This window comes from Serinus canaria, chromosome 26 (assembly GCF_022539315.1).
Source record: "Serinus canaria isolate serCan28SL12 chromosome 26, serCan2020, whole genome shotgun sequence".
NCBI lineage: Eukaryota > Metazoa > Chordata > Aves > Passeriformes > Fringillidae > Serinus > Serinus canaria.
The window spans coordinates 5137061-5150717 of record NC_066339.1 but is presented as its reverse complement, the minus strand read 5'-3'; the positions used below and the strand labels follow the sequence as shown (position 1 = coordinate 5150717).

General features: G+C 58.5%; 3 protein-coding genes and 1 long non-coding RNA gene across 21 annotated transcripts in view; 2 read left to right on the top strand and 2 right to left on the bottom strand.

The window, feature by feature from the left end:
- Positions 1 to 7298, top strand: part of TEAD3 (TEA domain transcription factor 3) — a 24454-nt gene extending 17156 nt beyond the window's left edge. For 8 of the 9 annotated variants that reach the window (XM_030232732.2, XM_050985289.1, XM_050985284.1 and 5 more), the window contains 9 exons: positions 1704 to 1715; positions 2055 to 2192; positions 2399 to 2442; positions 2546 to 2607; positions 3010 to 3143; positions 3264 to 3437; positions 3606 to 3746; positions 3940 to 4092; positions 4640 to 7298. In XM_030232732.2, coding sequence (XP_030088592.1) covers positions 1704 to 1715; positions 2055 to 2192; positions 2399 to 2442; positions 2546 to 2607; positions 3010 to 3143; positions 3264 to 3437; positions 3606 to 3746; positions 3940 to 4092; positions 4640 to 4753 — 972 coding nt within the window. In that variant the 3' untranslated portion in view covers positions 4754 to 7298. The remainder of the gene's footprint in view (positions 1 to 1703; positions 1716 to 2054; positions 2193 to 2398; positions 2443 to 2545; positions 2608 to 3009; positions 3144 to 3263; positions 3438 to 3605; positions 3747 to 3939; positions 4093 to 4639) is intronic. The other variant, XM_050985285.1, reaches the window with a different exon arrangement.
- Positions 6689 to 8365, bottom strand: LOC127060813 (uncharacterized). 2 transcript variants are annotated; one of them, XR_007780153.1, is made up of 3 exons: positions 8233 to 8365; positions 7370 to 7528; positions 6689 to 7255 (listed from the first exon to the last, which is right to left on the bottom strand). It is a non-coding gene; the product is annotated as an uncharacterized LOC127060813 (long non-coding RNA). The 2 variants fall into 2 exon arrangements; XR_007780154.1 differs by having other exon boundaries at positions 6689 to 7252.
- SMPD2 (sphingomyelin phosphodiesterase 2) lies at positions 7835 to 12502 on the top strand. 4 transcript variants are annotated; one of them, XM_030232736.2, is made up of 11 exons: positions 7835 to 7916; positions 8959 to 9061; positions 9509 to 9605; positions 9692 to 9768; positions 10157 to 10250; positions 10339 to 10428; positions 10725 to 10807; positions 11006 to 11138; positions 11210 to 11314; positions 11397 to 11553; positions 11775 to 12502. In XM_030232736.2, the coding sequence occupies exons 2-11, from the start codon at positions 9012 to 9014 to the stop codon at positions 12116 to 12118; spliced, it is 1230 nt and encodes a 409-aa protein (XP_030088596.1). In that variant the 5' UTR covers positions 7835 to 7916; positions 8959 to 9011; the 3' UTR covers positions 12119 to 12502. The 4 variants fall into 4 exon arrangements, with proteins under 4 accessions (XP_030088596.1, XP_030088597.1, XP_050841247.1 ...); XM_030232737.2 differs by lacking the exon at positions 7835 to 7916 and adding an exon at positions 7987 to 8582; XM_050985290.1 differs by lacking the exon at positions 7835 to 7916 and adding an exon at positions 7987 to 8582 and having other exon boundaries at positions 8870 to 9061.
- The window catches only part of MICAL1 (microtubule associated monooxygenase, calponin and LIM domain containing 1), a 13498-nt gene continuing 12150 nt past the window's right edge, over positions 12310 to 13657 (bottom strand). For 5 of the 6 annotated variants that reach the window (XM_050985267.1, XM_018923395.3, XM_050985268.1 and 2 more), the window contains one exon: positions 12310 to 13620. In XM_050985267.1, the coding sequence (XP_050841224.1) occupies positions 13490 to 13620 (131 nt within the window). In that variant the 3' untranslated portion in view covers positions 12310 to 13489. The remainder of the gene's footprint in view (positions 13621 to 13657) is intronic. The other variant, XR_001992037.3, reaches the window with a different exon arrangement.

The following is a 13657-nucleotide window of genomic DNA, read 5'->3' as shown; positions in this document are numbered from 1 at the left end:
ACTAAAGGACCAAGCCCTGCTTGGGTTGGACTCACATGATACGAGGTGGGGGACAGAGAGGTCCTCAGTGCACAGTCTCCCACTGGGGACAGCCATCTCCTGCCGTGTGCCTCAGTTATCTCTGCACTGTCACACCAGGGAGCAGCTCCTTGGGTAGCCCCAGGGGTGATTTGCTGCCTTGCTGTGTGAGTGGGAGCCCAGGAAATCTTTCAGCCTGCTGACCTTGAGGTCCCAAAGGCATCACCAGCTCCCCCTGTTCAGGGTGCTGTGTCCATCTCCAGCTCTGGCAGTGCAGGCCCCTGTCAGAGTTGACAGCAAGGGGCTGGAGCATTTTCATCCTCAAGGCTTTAATAAACTCCAGCTCAAGCTGCCTGGGGGCCCACCAAGATGTGCCCCCCAAAGTCCTTCAGCAGGGACCCCAGTGCCCCATGAGAGGGACTCCCACAGCCAGACCAGGGTTTGGTCTGCTAGGAGAAACCAGGGAGAGTGTCTGAAACTTATTTTGGGGTCTCCAGCCCCAAGAGGAGCAGCCAGGGAAGCGAGGGGGCAGGAAGCAGGGTCAACAGCAGCAGAAGCCTTTACAAAATTAAAATAAAATCTTTCCTTGCCACATGGCACAGTGCAGAACGAGGGGAAGGTGGAGGCAGGAGTGACCCCAGGGGTCCATGGCTGTGCTCTCCATCCCCAGCCATGCTGCCTGAAGGATTCTGGCATGGAGCAGCCAGGGCAGAGATCCCACTGAACAATACTTGGAGAACACAGAACATCCCTTCTCAAGATCAGTGCAGGCAGCCCCCTGCCCTCAGCCAGCACTGTGGGGTTACCCATGTCCTGTGGGATGAAGACACTTCCACGAGCAGGATCTGTATTTTTGAGCTGCAGCCACGAGCAGGATCTGTATTTTTGAGCTGCAGTCAGGTGTGTGTTCGTGCTCCCGGCATGTGGCTGCACGCCTGCCCTCCTGCCCTGCCCCAGGTGAAAATAAATGAAGCATTGATCCCTGGGGAAGGTTCAGAGGGAAAGCAGAGGGTGTGCTCTGGGACCAGCATGAACGTGTCCCAGCAATGCAGGTGGAGGAGCAGCCCAGCTCCGGGCAAGACCTGGGAGCCCTGGAGCTCCTGCCCAGCAGTGACTTCTGGAGCAAAAGGAAAAACAATTGTTCTCCTCTGTCAGTGCACACACAGCACAGGGAGTGAGCTCAGGGTTTTCCTTGCAGTGCCTGAGGGGGAGTTGGTGCCCAAGTCCAGGGCATCCCAGCAGCTTTTCCTCTCTGTGTCCCAGCCACAGGCACTGGGGGCTTCTGAGGAGGCTGTAGAGGATATTAAAAAGCCAAGAGAGGCACAGGCCTGGCTCACCACAGTGACCTCTCAAAAGAGTAGGGGGGGGACTTTGGCATCCCATTCCTGGTGGGATCAAGCCTAGGCATCAGTGGCCACCATGAGCATTCTCTGGTGAGCAGCCAGGTCAAGGGCTTCACTCGCCAGGTCGGGCTGTGGTGATGAGCCAGGGTTGGGGTGGTGATGACCCAGTTGTGCTGGTTTCAGCTGGGGTAGAGTTAATTCTCTTCACCCCCATGCCTGTGCTGTGGAGAAAATTAACCCTTCCCCAGCTGACACCTGCACTGACTTAGGGGAGGTGTACAGAGTACCCAAAGGTTCCCATGACACTCTAACCTTTTTTTTTTTCCTTTCTTTTGCGGACAGGCCATGAACTTGGTAAGTTGATCTTGAGTCTGAAATTCCTTTTGTTCCCCATTGCATTATGCCTTCTCCAGTGAAGGGGCTAAAAACCCTTCACATCCCCAATGGGGGAGGGCCACCAGCAGCAGTGGGAGGGGGCATTTTCCAGACCCATCAGCTTTTGCCCAGAGGATATTGGCATGCCTTAGAGTTAATTAATGTTTGAGAGGGGGTGGGGGGATCCCTCTGCACCGGTCCCTGGCTGGGCTGTGGGATTGGCTGCCAGCTTTACAAAACCTGTCAGGCACGCTGGGATGAGGGAGCTCAGTCTGCCCCTGTAACCCCACTCCCCTCTGTCCCCCCTTTTCCCCTCAGGACCAGGTCTCGAAGGATAAGGCTCTGCAGAGCATGGCTTCCATGTCCTCGGCGCAGATCGTGTCAGCCAGCGTCCTGCAGAACAAGCTCAGCCCCCCCCCTCCTCTTCCTCAGGCCGTCTTCTCTGCTGCCCCCAGGGTAAGGACAGCCCCACGCCCTCCCATGGGGACACCCCGAGCTGGGGGGGACACCAGGGCTGCACAGGGGGCAGGGGGATGTTCAACAGCCATTCTCAGCCGTGGTGGCAATGCAGGGCTCCCTGCTGTTTGCAGCAGGTGAGGAGGGAAATGCTGGGAGTGGGGACAGTCAGAAGCCACTGACTCTTCCCTGTGCTGTTTTCCCAGTTTTGGAGTGGGCCTATCCCAGGACAGCCTGGACCCTCTCAGGAGTAAGTACAGACCCCTCCACACCTGGCACCAGCAGGACCCCACCTTGGCAAAGGGCTGGGGCATCCCAGGCTTGGTAACCTGATGATTCTTTTTCTTTTCCAGCATTAAACCATTTGCACAACCAGCTTACCCCATCCAGCCACCCATGCCTCCATCATTAGCCAGTAAGTCATGTCCTTACCCCTTGGAGGGAACCCAGGGTCCCTGCCAGAGTTTGTCCTCTGTCCCCTCCCACACACGGTGCCCCCCACCTGTGTCTCCTCCCCAGCTCTTCTGGGGGAAAAGCCTGGGTTGAAATCCTGCAAAAAGCTTCACAGTGAGCAGGACCCTCCAGTCCCTTCCCACCCAGTACACCCCATGTTTTATCCACCCTGTGCTGGGTGGGAGGGGGATATGGGAGGTGGGGGATACAGCAGCACTTCAGGGGGGGCTCACCCCCATGTTTCAGCCACCCTGTGCTGAGTGGGGGGTGAATATGGGAGGTGAGGGATACAGCAGCATTGCAGGGGGGGCTCACCCCGGTTCCTGACTGCCCCCCCACCCCCGTGCCCCTCCCCCTGCCCCAGGTTACGAGCCCTTGGCTCCGCTCCCGCCAGCTGCCTCGGCCGTGCCGGTCTGGCAGGACCGCACCATCGCCTCCTCCAAGCTGCGGCTCCTCGAGTACTCCGCCTTCATGGAGGTGCCCCGGGATGCCGAAACGGTAACGGTCCCCTCCGTGTGCCGCCACCCGCCCGGGATGGCGCCCGTCCATCCCCCTGCCTGGTGGCATCTTGCTCCTGCCTGACCTGTGCTGCTGCTGTCCCCTCCCCGCTCCCTACAGTACAGCAAACACCTCTTCGTGCACATCGGCCAGACGAACCCCTCGTACAGCGACCCGCTGCTGGAGGCCGTGGACATCCGCCAGATCTACGACAAGTTCCCCGAGAAGAAAGGCGGCCTCAAGGAGCTCTATGAGCGTGGACCCCAGAACTCCTTCTTTCTCGTCAAGTTTTGGGTATGCTGCTGGGAGGGTGAGGGTGGGGAGGGTCGTGCTCGAGCTACAGGCTCGTTGTGGCAGAGCTGGAGCACCCTGGGCAGCTCTGAAAGCTGGTGTCCCTTGTCCCCATTGAGAGCTGGGTGTGGTGGTGCCTCATGGGAGTCTCTGTCCCTCTCCTCTCTTCAGGCGGATCTGAACAGCACGATCCAGGACGGGCCAGGGACCTTCTATGGTGTCAGCAGCCAGTACAGCAGTGCAGAGAACATGACCATCACAGTCTCCACCAAGGTGTGCTCCTTTGGGAAGCAGGTCGTGGAGAAGGTGGAGGTGAGTTCCTTGTCCCACTGCATCGGGGAGGGGTCGGAGTTGGCCCAGGGCGGGTCCCGGGATGGAGAAAATCCCAGAGCTGGGTGTAGGACACATGGCTGCCTGTACCCTGTTTATGGGTGGAGTGGAGAGGACATTGCCATGTCCCACCAGCAGCCATGGGACAGCTGCTCACCCTGGCTGTCCCCTGCAGACGGAGTATGCGCGGCTGGAGAACGGCCGGTTCGTCTACCGCATCCACCGCTCTCCCATGTGCGAGTACATGATCAACTTCATCCACAAACTCAAGCACCTCCCAGAGAAGTACATGATGAACAGTGTCCTGGAGAATTTCACCATCCTGCAGGTACCTCCCCTCCTTTTCCAGGGGTGTGTCCCACCAGGAGTGTGGAGCCCGCACTTGCATCGACCCTGCTGGCCCCGTATAGATCTGGCTGTGCCTGGGCCCACACAGACCCTGAATTCCAGGGAGCAGATCTTGGTGGTGCTGTGCCCAAGCCTGGACTAGTCTACCACGTAATAGGGAGCAAAATTTTCATGGTGCAATTAAATTGGCTGTGCCTGAGTTTGTTTGACTTCACCAAATAATCTGTAGCAGTTTTTGGTGGTGCAAATGCAGTGGCTTGGCCTGAGCCAATGCAACCTCCCCCAGACAAATTTTTGGTGGTGCAGTTTGGGCTGTTCCTGAGCCTGTGCAACATCCCCAAAACTGGGTAGTAAATCTTGATGGTGCAATTAAATTGGCTGTGCTTCTGCCTGTGTGGCCCTACAAATAACAGGTAGGAAATCTTCTCATGGTGCAAAGTGGCTGTGCCTGAGCCCATGCAACCCCCCAGGTAACAGCATCTGCCCACGGGCACAGCACTCCCCTGACACGCTCTGCTCTGCTGCAGGTTGTTACGAACAGGGATACCCAGGAAACCTTGCTCTGCATTGCCTTCGTTTTCGAGGTCTCCACCAGCGAGCACGGCGCCCAGCACCACGTGTACAAGTTGGTCAAGGACTAGGGGCCCTTGGGGACAGGCAGGGCATGAAGGGCGTGCAGGGGAGGGAGGGGGCCCTGCAGAAAAGCCACCCTTTATGCCTGTTGCCTTGTGAGAAGTCATTTGAAGACAGGAGGAGGAAGGAAAACAATAGCCAAAAAAGACTGACTTGTGATCGCAGATGTTTTCTACTTAGGAACAGTTTCTTTTTTTTTTTTTTTTTTTTAAATAAATAAATAAAATTACCAAAAAAAAAAAAAAAAAAAAAGAGAAAGAAAAAAAAAAAAAAGAAGAGAAGAATGGGAAAGGAAGTGTAGGGAGAAAGGAAACCACATCTGGTGCTGGAGAGGGAGAGAGCAGCCCTCGGTGTTGCTGATGAAGGCCAGGATCCCACCGTGCCACCAGCAGCAGGACGTGGGAGCAGAGAAGGACCCCTCCTTTCACCCCAGCCTCGCTCAGAAGTGGCCCCAGCCCTGAGTGGAGAGGAGAGCAGCGAGCATGGACAGTCAGGAGGATGCAGCACCGTGCCAGGTCTGAAGATGATTGGCATGGCAGCAACAGTGGCAGTGGCACCGCGTGGCACAGCCTGGGGGACATGGGGATGGATGTGCAGGGCAGAGTGGAGGAGGGGGACACTGCCACCCCCAGGGATGCTCCTCCATGCCCAGCTGGGGCACTGGGAGCCAGTGGCAGTGAAGGCATGAGGGCATTGACAATGCAAACCATGGGGGTTTATGGCTCCTTTTTTTCCTTTTTTTTTTTTTTTTTTTTCCCAATGAAAGTGCTTTTTAGTACTTTTTAAAAAGACACCATGCTTGTAATCAGGCTGATGGCCCTCTGCAGTGCCCAGGTACTGCCCTCCCACCCTGCCTGGAAGTGTCTTGTTTAGGGAAAGGTTTGGGATGCCTCCATCTCTGGCTGGGATTTGTGGAGGATTCTTTGTGCTGTGTTCAGGAATTGCACTTGGGGGTGGCCCAGGCTCAGTGTCCCCACTGTGGTCACTTGCTGAGGAGTCATGAGTAGAGAGCAGTGAGGGCAGATTGCCTGATTTAATTTGTATATGTACATTTTCCTTGGTTTTGGTTGTTGTTTTTTTTGTTTGTTTGTTTGTTTTTTTCCTTCACCTTTTTTTGCCTTTTTTTCTGCAAAGACTGTTCCAAACTGCTCCATCCACTCTCCTGCATCCTGTGGGAAGTGGCCAGGGAGGTGCAGGGAAAAACGAAATGAGCAATGTAGGGCCAAGCTGTCAGTGGGCAGAGTTTGGGACAGAAAGGACAGGGACAGAGAGGGGACAGAGAACAGGAGGGGTGCCAGGATAAGGGACTGGGTCAGCTTGGTGGTATTTTTGTGGCTGCAGCCCAAAGTAAGCCAAGGCAGAGTGCCCAGTCCTGAGGCTGCAACTGCAAGGGCAGAGTCTGGGGAAAGCAACCCCAGGGTGCAGGAGGGTCACAGAGGGACAGAGGTGGCAGGGAGCAGGGTGGCAGGAGGCTGGCAGGGGGACAGAGAGCCTGAGGTGGCCAGGTCTGGAGGGGTTTCTCATGTTGGCAGGGGAGTGAAGGCAGTGGGAAGGAGGGCAGGAGTGTTTTGAGGGGCACTGCAGCTGCTTTGGGAGGGGGACAGGGCAGGTTTAGGCTCAGTGCTGCCAGTGCAAGGAGCAGGAACAGCCCCAGAGCTCAGGAAAGCACCTTGGCTGCTGCCTTGATGCCACGTGTCCTGTGAAGCAAGGGGACTTCGACCTCTTGCTACTGGGAAAAGCCACCCATCCCTGTGGGATGGGGCAGAGCCATCCCAGCCCCATGCCAGGCCAAGGGCTCAGTGGTGGGACTGGACTGAGGTGGCTGCTGTGAGCAGGGAGGGAAAGAGAGAGGGAAAAATCCAAGGCCAGGCACTGGCAAACCATGCCAGGGCTGTGCTGGGCCAAGTTCTCATATGTAGCATGTTTGTTTGTTGTTTTGTAGGTTTTTGGGTTTTTGTTTTTTTTTTTTTTCTTCTGTTTCACTCACTGATCTAAAACTCTGGGAATGAAAACTCAAAACTCCCCCACCATAAAACACAGGCGTGCCCACTCCCAGCCCTGATGGGGGATGAAGCTCTTTGTTAACTGGACAGGTTTGTGCCTCCATCCATCCCTCCCTCCCTGCTGCCTGCACCGAGCCCAGGGCTCACACTGCACCCACGCACACAGACTGGTGCCCCCAGCAGCCCTGGCTGGGGTTTAGTCATGATCCCAGAGACACTTTCTCAACTCCCCCAGCCCCTCCGTTCGCCTCCAGTGTATTTATGAATTTCACATGAAGTACTGTTTTATTTTTTTAAAGACTTTGTAAAGCTTACCAGGGTTACAATCACCATTTTTAGAGCTGCGTCAGTCCACAATGTTAAAAATCCATTTTTTTATGTATTATATTTTTTGTGTATTTTTTTTAATCCAGCTGTGATGGGTTGTATCATATATTTGTTGTGTTTACTGTATCTGTCCAACTTCAAAGAGAGGAGACTGTGGAGCTCCGAGAAAACTACGGTCTGCTGAAAAAAACCATTAAAATTATTTGTTCATGGGTTGGCTCAAGCGGTTCTGAAGTTCATATTTTATTTCTTGGGATTTTCTTCGACAGACAGGACTATGAGAGCTGCCATTACCCTTGGCTGGGTAATGCTTCTCCTGGAAGCCGAATTTTGGGTACCAGGATGCCGCATCCCGCCGTGTTTTGCTCTAGTTTGCATCACAGCTGCAGGGTTTGCTTGGGAAAAGTCGGGTTGGCCATGGCAGAACCTTCCCTGTGTTTCCCCGCAGCATCCCTGGATTCAGGAACACTTTTAGGGGGTCTCTCCCTCAACCACAGGGTGACAGAGGGGTTGGTGTGTCACCCCCACCCCTCCAAGCGCTGCTCGCGGTGTCCCAGCTGTCGGTACACACACCCCATCCTACACTCAGGGACACACACGCGTTCCACCACCGCCCGCACCCGCTATCCCTCCCGCACCCCTGGCGCGCCCCGTTACACCCATCACACCCCGTTACACCCACCACACCCGCCGGGGCCCCCTCCGCCCTTCCCGGCCCCATTCACCCCCCCGCCCCGGCTCCGGCTCCGGCCCCGATCCCGGTCCTGCCCCTTCCGCCCCGCTCCGCTGCCTGCCGGGACGCGTAGTCCCGCGGCCCCGCGCCGCTCCCGGCCCGCCGCAGGTCCGCTCCCGGCCCCGCCGCTCGCTGCTCGCCCGCTGCTCCCGATCCCGCTTCCCCCGGCCCCGCTCCCCCCGGTCCCGCTCCCCCCGGTCCCGCTCCGCCTGTTGCTCCGCTGCCCCCAGCCCCGCTCCTCCTGCAGCTCCGACCCTCCCATCGCTCCGTTCCTCCGGTTACCCCGCTGCCGCCCCCGCTCGTCCTGCGGCTCCGCTCCTCCTGCAGCTCCTCTCCCCCGCTTGCCCCTCTCCCGTCCCCGCTCTCCTGTTTCCCCGCTCCTGTCCGCGCTTCCCCGCTTGCCCCGCTCCTGTTCCCGCTCCACCTGTTGCCGCTGTCCCGCTCCCGTCTCCGCCGCGTCCCGCGGGGAGCGGGGAGAGCCCCCGGGGGCTCAGGCTCGGGGGAAGCCGCCGGCATTAATTAACGCGGCCCAGGAACGGGATGATCCCGCCGGGTGATCCCGCCGGGGCAGGCAGAGCCTGGCTGCCCGCACCGGCATCCTGGAGCTCCGGGTTTAGAAGCTCTTTTTAGCTTCTAAACCGGAAATTGGGACAATCGCGCGGGGTCAGGCAGAGGGGAAGCGGAGCTGGCGGAGAGCTGGGGCTGCTCCGGAGCTGCTGGCTCCTCCGGGGTTTGAGGTCCCAAAAAGGATCCGTGGGCTTCCCGAGAGGGGAGGTGTGTGACGGTGTCCCATGCCCGTGCCTCGCAGCTCCACTTTGAAACCAAGATGAAAGTCCATCCCTGGCGCACAACTCGCTGACAGGCAGAGCTCTGTAGCCCATCCCTGGCCCACCGGTGTCCCCAGACACTGCATGTGGGGTGACATTGGTGGTTTGGGTACATGGATCCCTGTACGGGGGCACTTTAGGGTTTGGGGTGGTCCTTGTGTGCAGGAAAGGAGGCAAATGGCCTGGAGTACCCTGAGCCTTTTTCCTTCCTTCCTGGCCTTTGCCTCGGCTCAGCCCTTCTGCCTTCCCAGCCTGGCTCCTTGGCTCTGTCCTGCAGCCTGCACCGGCTCCCAGGGGCTGCCACTCCTACCCGCTCCCCGCAGGTGCCCCCTGTGCCCGGCGCTGCCCGCTGACCCCCACAGACCCCTGATAAGCCATGGAGGGAGAGCCCACCCTGCGCCTCCGGATCTTCAACCTCAACTGCTGGTGAGTCCAGACTTTGCCAGGTCTGTGCCAGGCTGTGTAGAGGAGATTGGGGGCACCACACTGGGGAAGGGGTCCCACCTTGGGGTCACCTTTGTGTCCCCTTCATTTTGGGGTCACACCGCTCTCCCCTCCCCAGAGGGTCATGAGGTGCTTGGCTGGGTAGTGCCTCCTGTCCCTTCCGTGCTTGTTAGCCCCAGAAAAAAAACCCCATTTGCACCCCAAGCAAGGATGAGCTGCCTCAGTTCTGCAGACAGGAGAAGCTGTCCCCAAACAGCCTCCCTGCATTTTGTCCCCTTGTCCTCGCATGGCCCTTCCATCTTTCCCATGTGCATTCTGCTTCTGCTGGTACTGGAGCCCTCTTTCTCTCCCTCGTTTCGGGTCACAATGGCCCCAAGAGCCTCATGTTCCTGTCCCCACCAGGCTTTGACTGTCACCCCTCTCTGGCAGGGCCATCCGCTACCTGAGCAAGCGGCGGCAGCAGCGCGTGCGGCTCATCGGGGACACGCTGCGCCAGGAGGGCTTTGACCTGGTGCTGCTGCAGGAGGTGAGGGCAGTTTGTGAGCTGAATGCACCCATTCCCAGCCTGGGACATGGGCATGACTGTTCTCAGCCTGTCCCTCTGTCCTCCAGGTGTGGAGCGAGCAGGACTACAGTGAGCTGAAGCTGAAACTAGCAGGCTGTTATCCCTTCTCCCATTACTTCCGCAGGTGAGAAGGGCAAGCTCAGCCTCCTGGGGCTGTCTGTGGGGCAGTGCCAGGGCTGTGCCATGTCCTTGGGGCAAGCTCAGCCTCCTGGGGCTGTCTGTGGGGCAGTGCCAGGGCTGTGCCATGTCCTTGGGGCAAGCTCAGCCTCCTGGGGCTGTCTGTGGGGCAGTGCCAGGGCTGTGCCATGTCCTCGGGGTTTGTCACTTGCAGAGACTGCTGCAGGTCCTTTAGGTAACCTCTGTTGCTGTTGGAGACCCCATGCCTGGGCAGTGGGGTGATCCCAGGAGCACACTGGGATCCGGGCACCCGGGGACTCCTCCTGGCCCAGGGCTAGGGCGAGGCAGAGGTTTTGGGAGCCACGTCTGCTCACTGTGCTTCCTCCTTCCCACAGCGGGGTGATCGGCAGCGGCCTCTGCGTCTTCTCCAGGTTCCCCATTCTGGACACACTCCTCTATCAGTACTCACTAAACGGGTACCCCTACATGGTAGGTGGGGTGGGGGGCACGTGGCACCACGGTGTCCATCCCCACAGAGCCTCAGTAGCCCTGACCTGCCCTTCCTCCCCTTGGGCAGCTCCAGCACGGGGACTGGTTCTGTGGCAAGTCCGTTGGTCTCGTCGTTATGAAGATCTCAGGGATCATCTTCAACGTCTACGTCACCCACGTGAGCAACCCAGGGAAGAACCCAGCATGGGGGGAACAATGGAGAGGAGGGGAATGAGTAGCCATACCCCTGTTTTATTGTTCCCTTGCTTTAACCCTGCTCTCCACCCTCTGCCCTGGCTATGCGCTGATTTAATAAATTATTGCTCAGGGCAGGGGCCCATAACCTGGTTATGCAGTCGGGGTGACATAAAGACAGAGGTGTTGGCAGGGACTGCTTGGAGGTTTGGGTGGGTTTGCAGGGAGCCTGGGAGCAGGGCAGGAGTCAGAGCCCCTTTGCTTTCCCTCTCTCTCCAGCTGCACGCCGAGTACTGCCGGGACAAGGACGCCTACCTGCCCCACCGCCTGGTGCAGGCCTGGGAGCTGGCACAGTTCATCAGGTGAGCAGCCGTGGGGTGTCCCCCTGCAGGCCCCCAGGACACGTGTGGTCACCTCTGCCCCTGGGGCTTGCTCTGCAGAGAGCTCCCATTTGCACCAGTCCCAGTCAGGAATAAGGTGGAGGAGCACTGGGCAGGCCCCAGTCACTCCAGTCGGGTGCCAGGCAGGGCAGGGAAGGACAGACACTCCTGTCCCCACAGACACACCTCAAAGGCAGCAGATGTGGTGCTGCTGGGAGGGGACCTGAACATGCACCCTGAAGATGTGGGCATCCGGCTGCTGCGTGGCTGGACGGGGCTGCAGGACGCCTTTGCTGAGGCCATGCACTTTGAGGTGAGCTGAGGGGCTGAGGGGGGTCCCTGGGCACACCAAGAGCCCCCAGCTCACCTAGGCTCTTGTCTCAGGGCTGTAAGAACGGCTGCACCCTTGTCCCTGACAACTGCTTCACTGACAAGTCAGAGCTGCTGCCCTTCCCGCTGGGCATCCGCATTGACTACATCCTCTACAAGGTAACAGGGATGTCTGCCCACCCCACCAGCTGTGAGTGGTGGGGGTGAGGCACTGCTGTGACCCCCGTGTCCCCTCATCCAGGCCATCTCCAGCTTCACGGTGAAGTGTGAGGAGCTGAAGACCACCACGGGGCGAGCCCCAGGCATGGACATCCCCTTCTCAGACCATGAAGCTGTGATGGCAACACTGCACATCCAGAGGCAGGGACAGCCTGCAGGTGCCACCCTTGGCACTGCTGGTAAGTCGGGGGGCTGCTGCCAGCATCCACTCTGTGCTGGGGGGCTGCTGGATGGACTGGTGGGGTTGGATGGAGCTCTTTGGGGATGTTTCCCCTTGTGGTGCTGCTTGAGGAGGGCTGCAGAGCGGTGGGCATGGGGAGAAGACTATTGGGGTGGTATGGGGAGGGTATAGGGATGGTATATGGGGGTCCCACCCTGCTGAAGACCCCTGTCCCCACAGACCCAGCACTGGCAGATGTGGTGACAGAGGCACGGACAGAGGTGGGCGCGGGGCTGCGGGCGGCGCGGCAGCAGCGCTACTCCTCGGGCAGGATGGCCGTGCTGGCCCTGCTGCTGCTGCTGCTCCAGGCTGCAGCTGCACTGGCCACACTGGCAGGACTGGGCGCAGAGCAGCCCTTCCCCAAGCTCTCCTTCTGCCTGCTGGCCTTCCTCGCCCTCGGCGTCCTCGTCCTCGCCACCGGTCTCCACCTGTTTCACACCATGGAGGTGAAGATGCTGCACGGCACCGAGGACCAGATGTGGATGGTGCTGAGGGCCCTGCAGGAGCGTCCCAGCGAAGGCTGAGCTGAGGCTCTGGCTGTCCCACCATGTCCCCCTTGGCCACACCATGCCCCCTTTTTCATCCTTGTTTTTAGCTAAATTCAGGACTTAGGCGAGCATCACTGCAGCCAATGCAGTAGTGCAGGTTTGGCAGCTGCCTCTGGGAGAAATTAAGGTTTTTGGGGTAGATTTATTGCATTGACCCCTGTGAGAACCACAATGGAGGCAGATTTTTATTGCTGTCTTTTTAAATACACTATTTTGTACACGGAGGGACCCACTGGGCTGGCTGGAAGGCTTGAGACACTAAGGCTCCCCTTGCTTGGGATGGCCTCAAAGTTTACACTGGTGGCTGTTCTGGCAACCTGTCCTGACTGATGGAAAATAAAGGCAACATTTTAACCTTTGGCACTGGGTATGGGGGGGGTTTATTTGAAGGGAGGGGGTTTGCAGCAGGATTGTAGGGCTGGTACAAACACAGGGAGGGCTGGAAGAGGTGCTGAGGGGAATGGAAGGATGAGGGCTGAGCACAGGGTGGTGCTGCTAAAAGAGGAACCTATGCCTGGGGCCCCCATCCCAACACACCTGGGCTGCCATGAGCACCATTTGGCCACAGAGGCAGTAGCCAGGGACTCCAGGGGCATCTGAGGTCTGTACAAAGGCCAGAGTGGCATTGCTAAGCAGAAGGAATCCCAAAGGGGCAAGGAGGGCACAGCCACTGGTGTCCCTTGTCCTCAGTTAGCCCTGAGCACAATTCCCTGAGGAGCTCCAGGACAAAAAGCCCTTCCCTAGCCCAGGGGACTCATGGTAGGGTTCTGACCCTGGTTTCCTGCAGCAGCTGGGGACGGCATGGACGTGGCATCCAAAAGCAGTGGTGCAGAGCAGCTGGACCAGCCCAGTCTGTCACTGGCCCCAGCTTGTACAGGCAGATGTCCCTTGAGATGAACAGTCCAGACTGGATGCCCTCAGCTGGGAAGGATGTCCCAGGGTGGCTTTGAGGGACCGTTCCTGAAGGTGCCCCTGCACATATGACATCTGTCTCTGGCGGCCAGTCACCTCCTTGCTGCTGGGAGCCACCACAGTCCCATTTTGCAGTCCCCTGTGAGTTTTCCAGCCAGCACAAGGCAAAGGCACTGCAGCCATGCACAGGAATGCCCTCTCAGCCCCCCAAGGCTGAGTGCTGCTCGGTGTCTCCTCACATGGGCATCCACCAGCGGGTCTGGCCCCTCCGTGACAGACTTTGGCAAGCAGGGAGCTGGATTTGCTGCGGCAGCTGCTGGCACCTGGGGCATCACCACCTCCAGAGGTAGCTCAGGGTGGTGCTCAGCCCAGGACTCATTCACACACACTCTGCTGGTCCCCCAGGGAGGACTGGTGGCCCCGGGGCTGTGCAGGTCAGGCCCGGAGCTCACTGAGCCGCTTCTCCTCCTGCAACTGGATGAGGATGTTCCGCTTATTCACCACCTCCACCAGCTGCTTCAGGATCTCCTGCTCAGCCTTCTCATCCTCAGGTGTCTTCAGGGCATCTGTGGGTGCAGGGGGCCAGAGTAGAGCTGGGAAGGC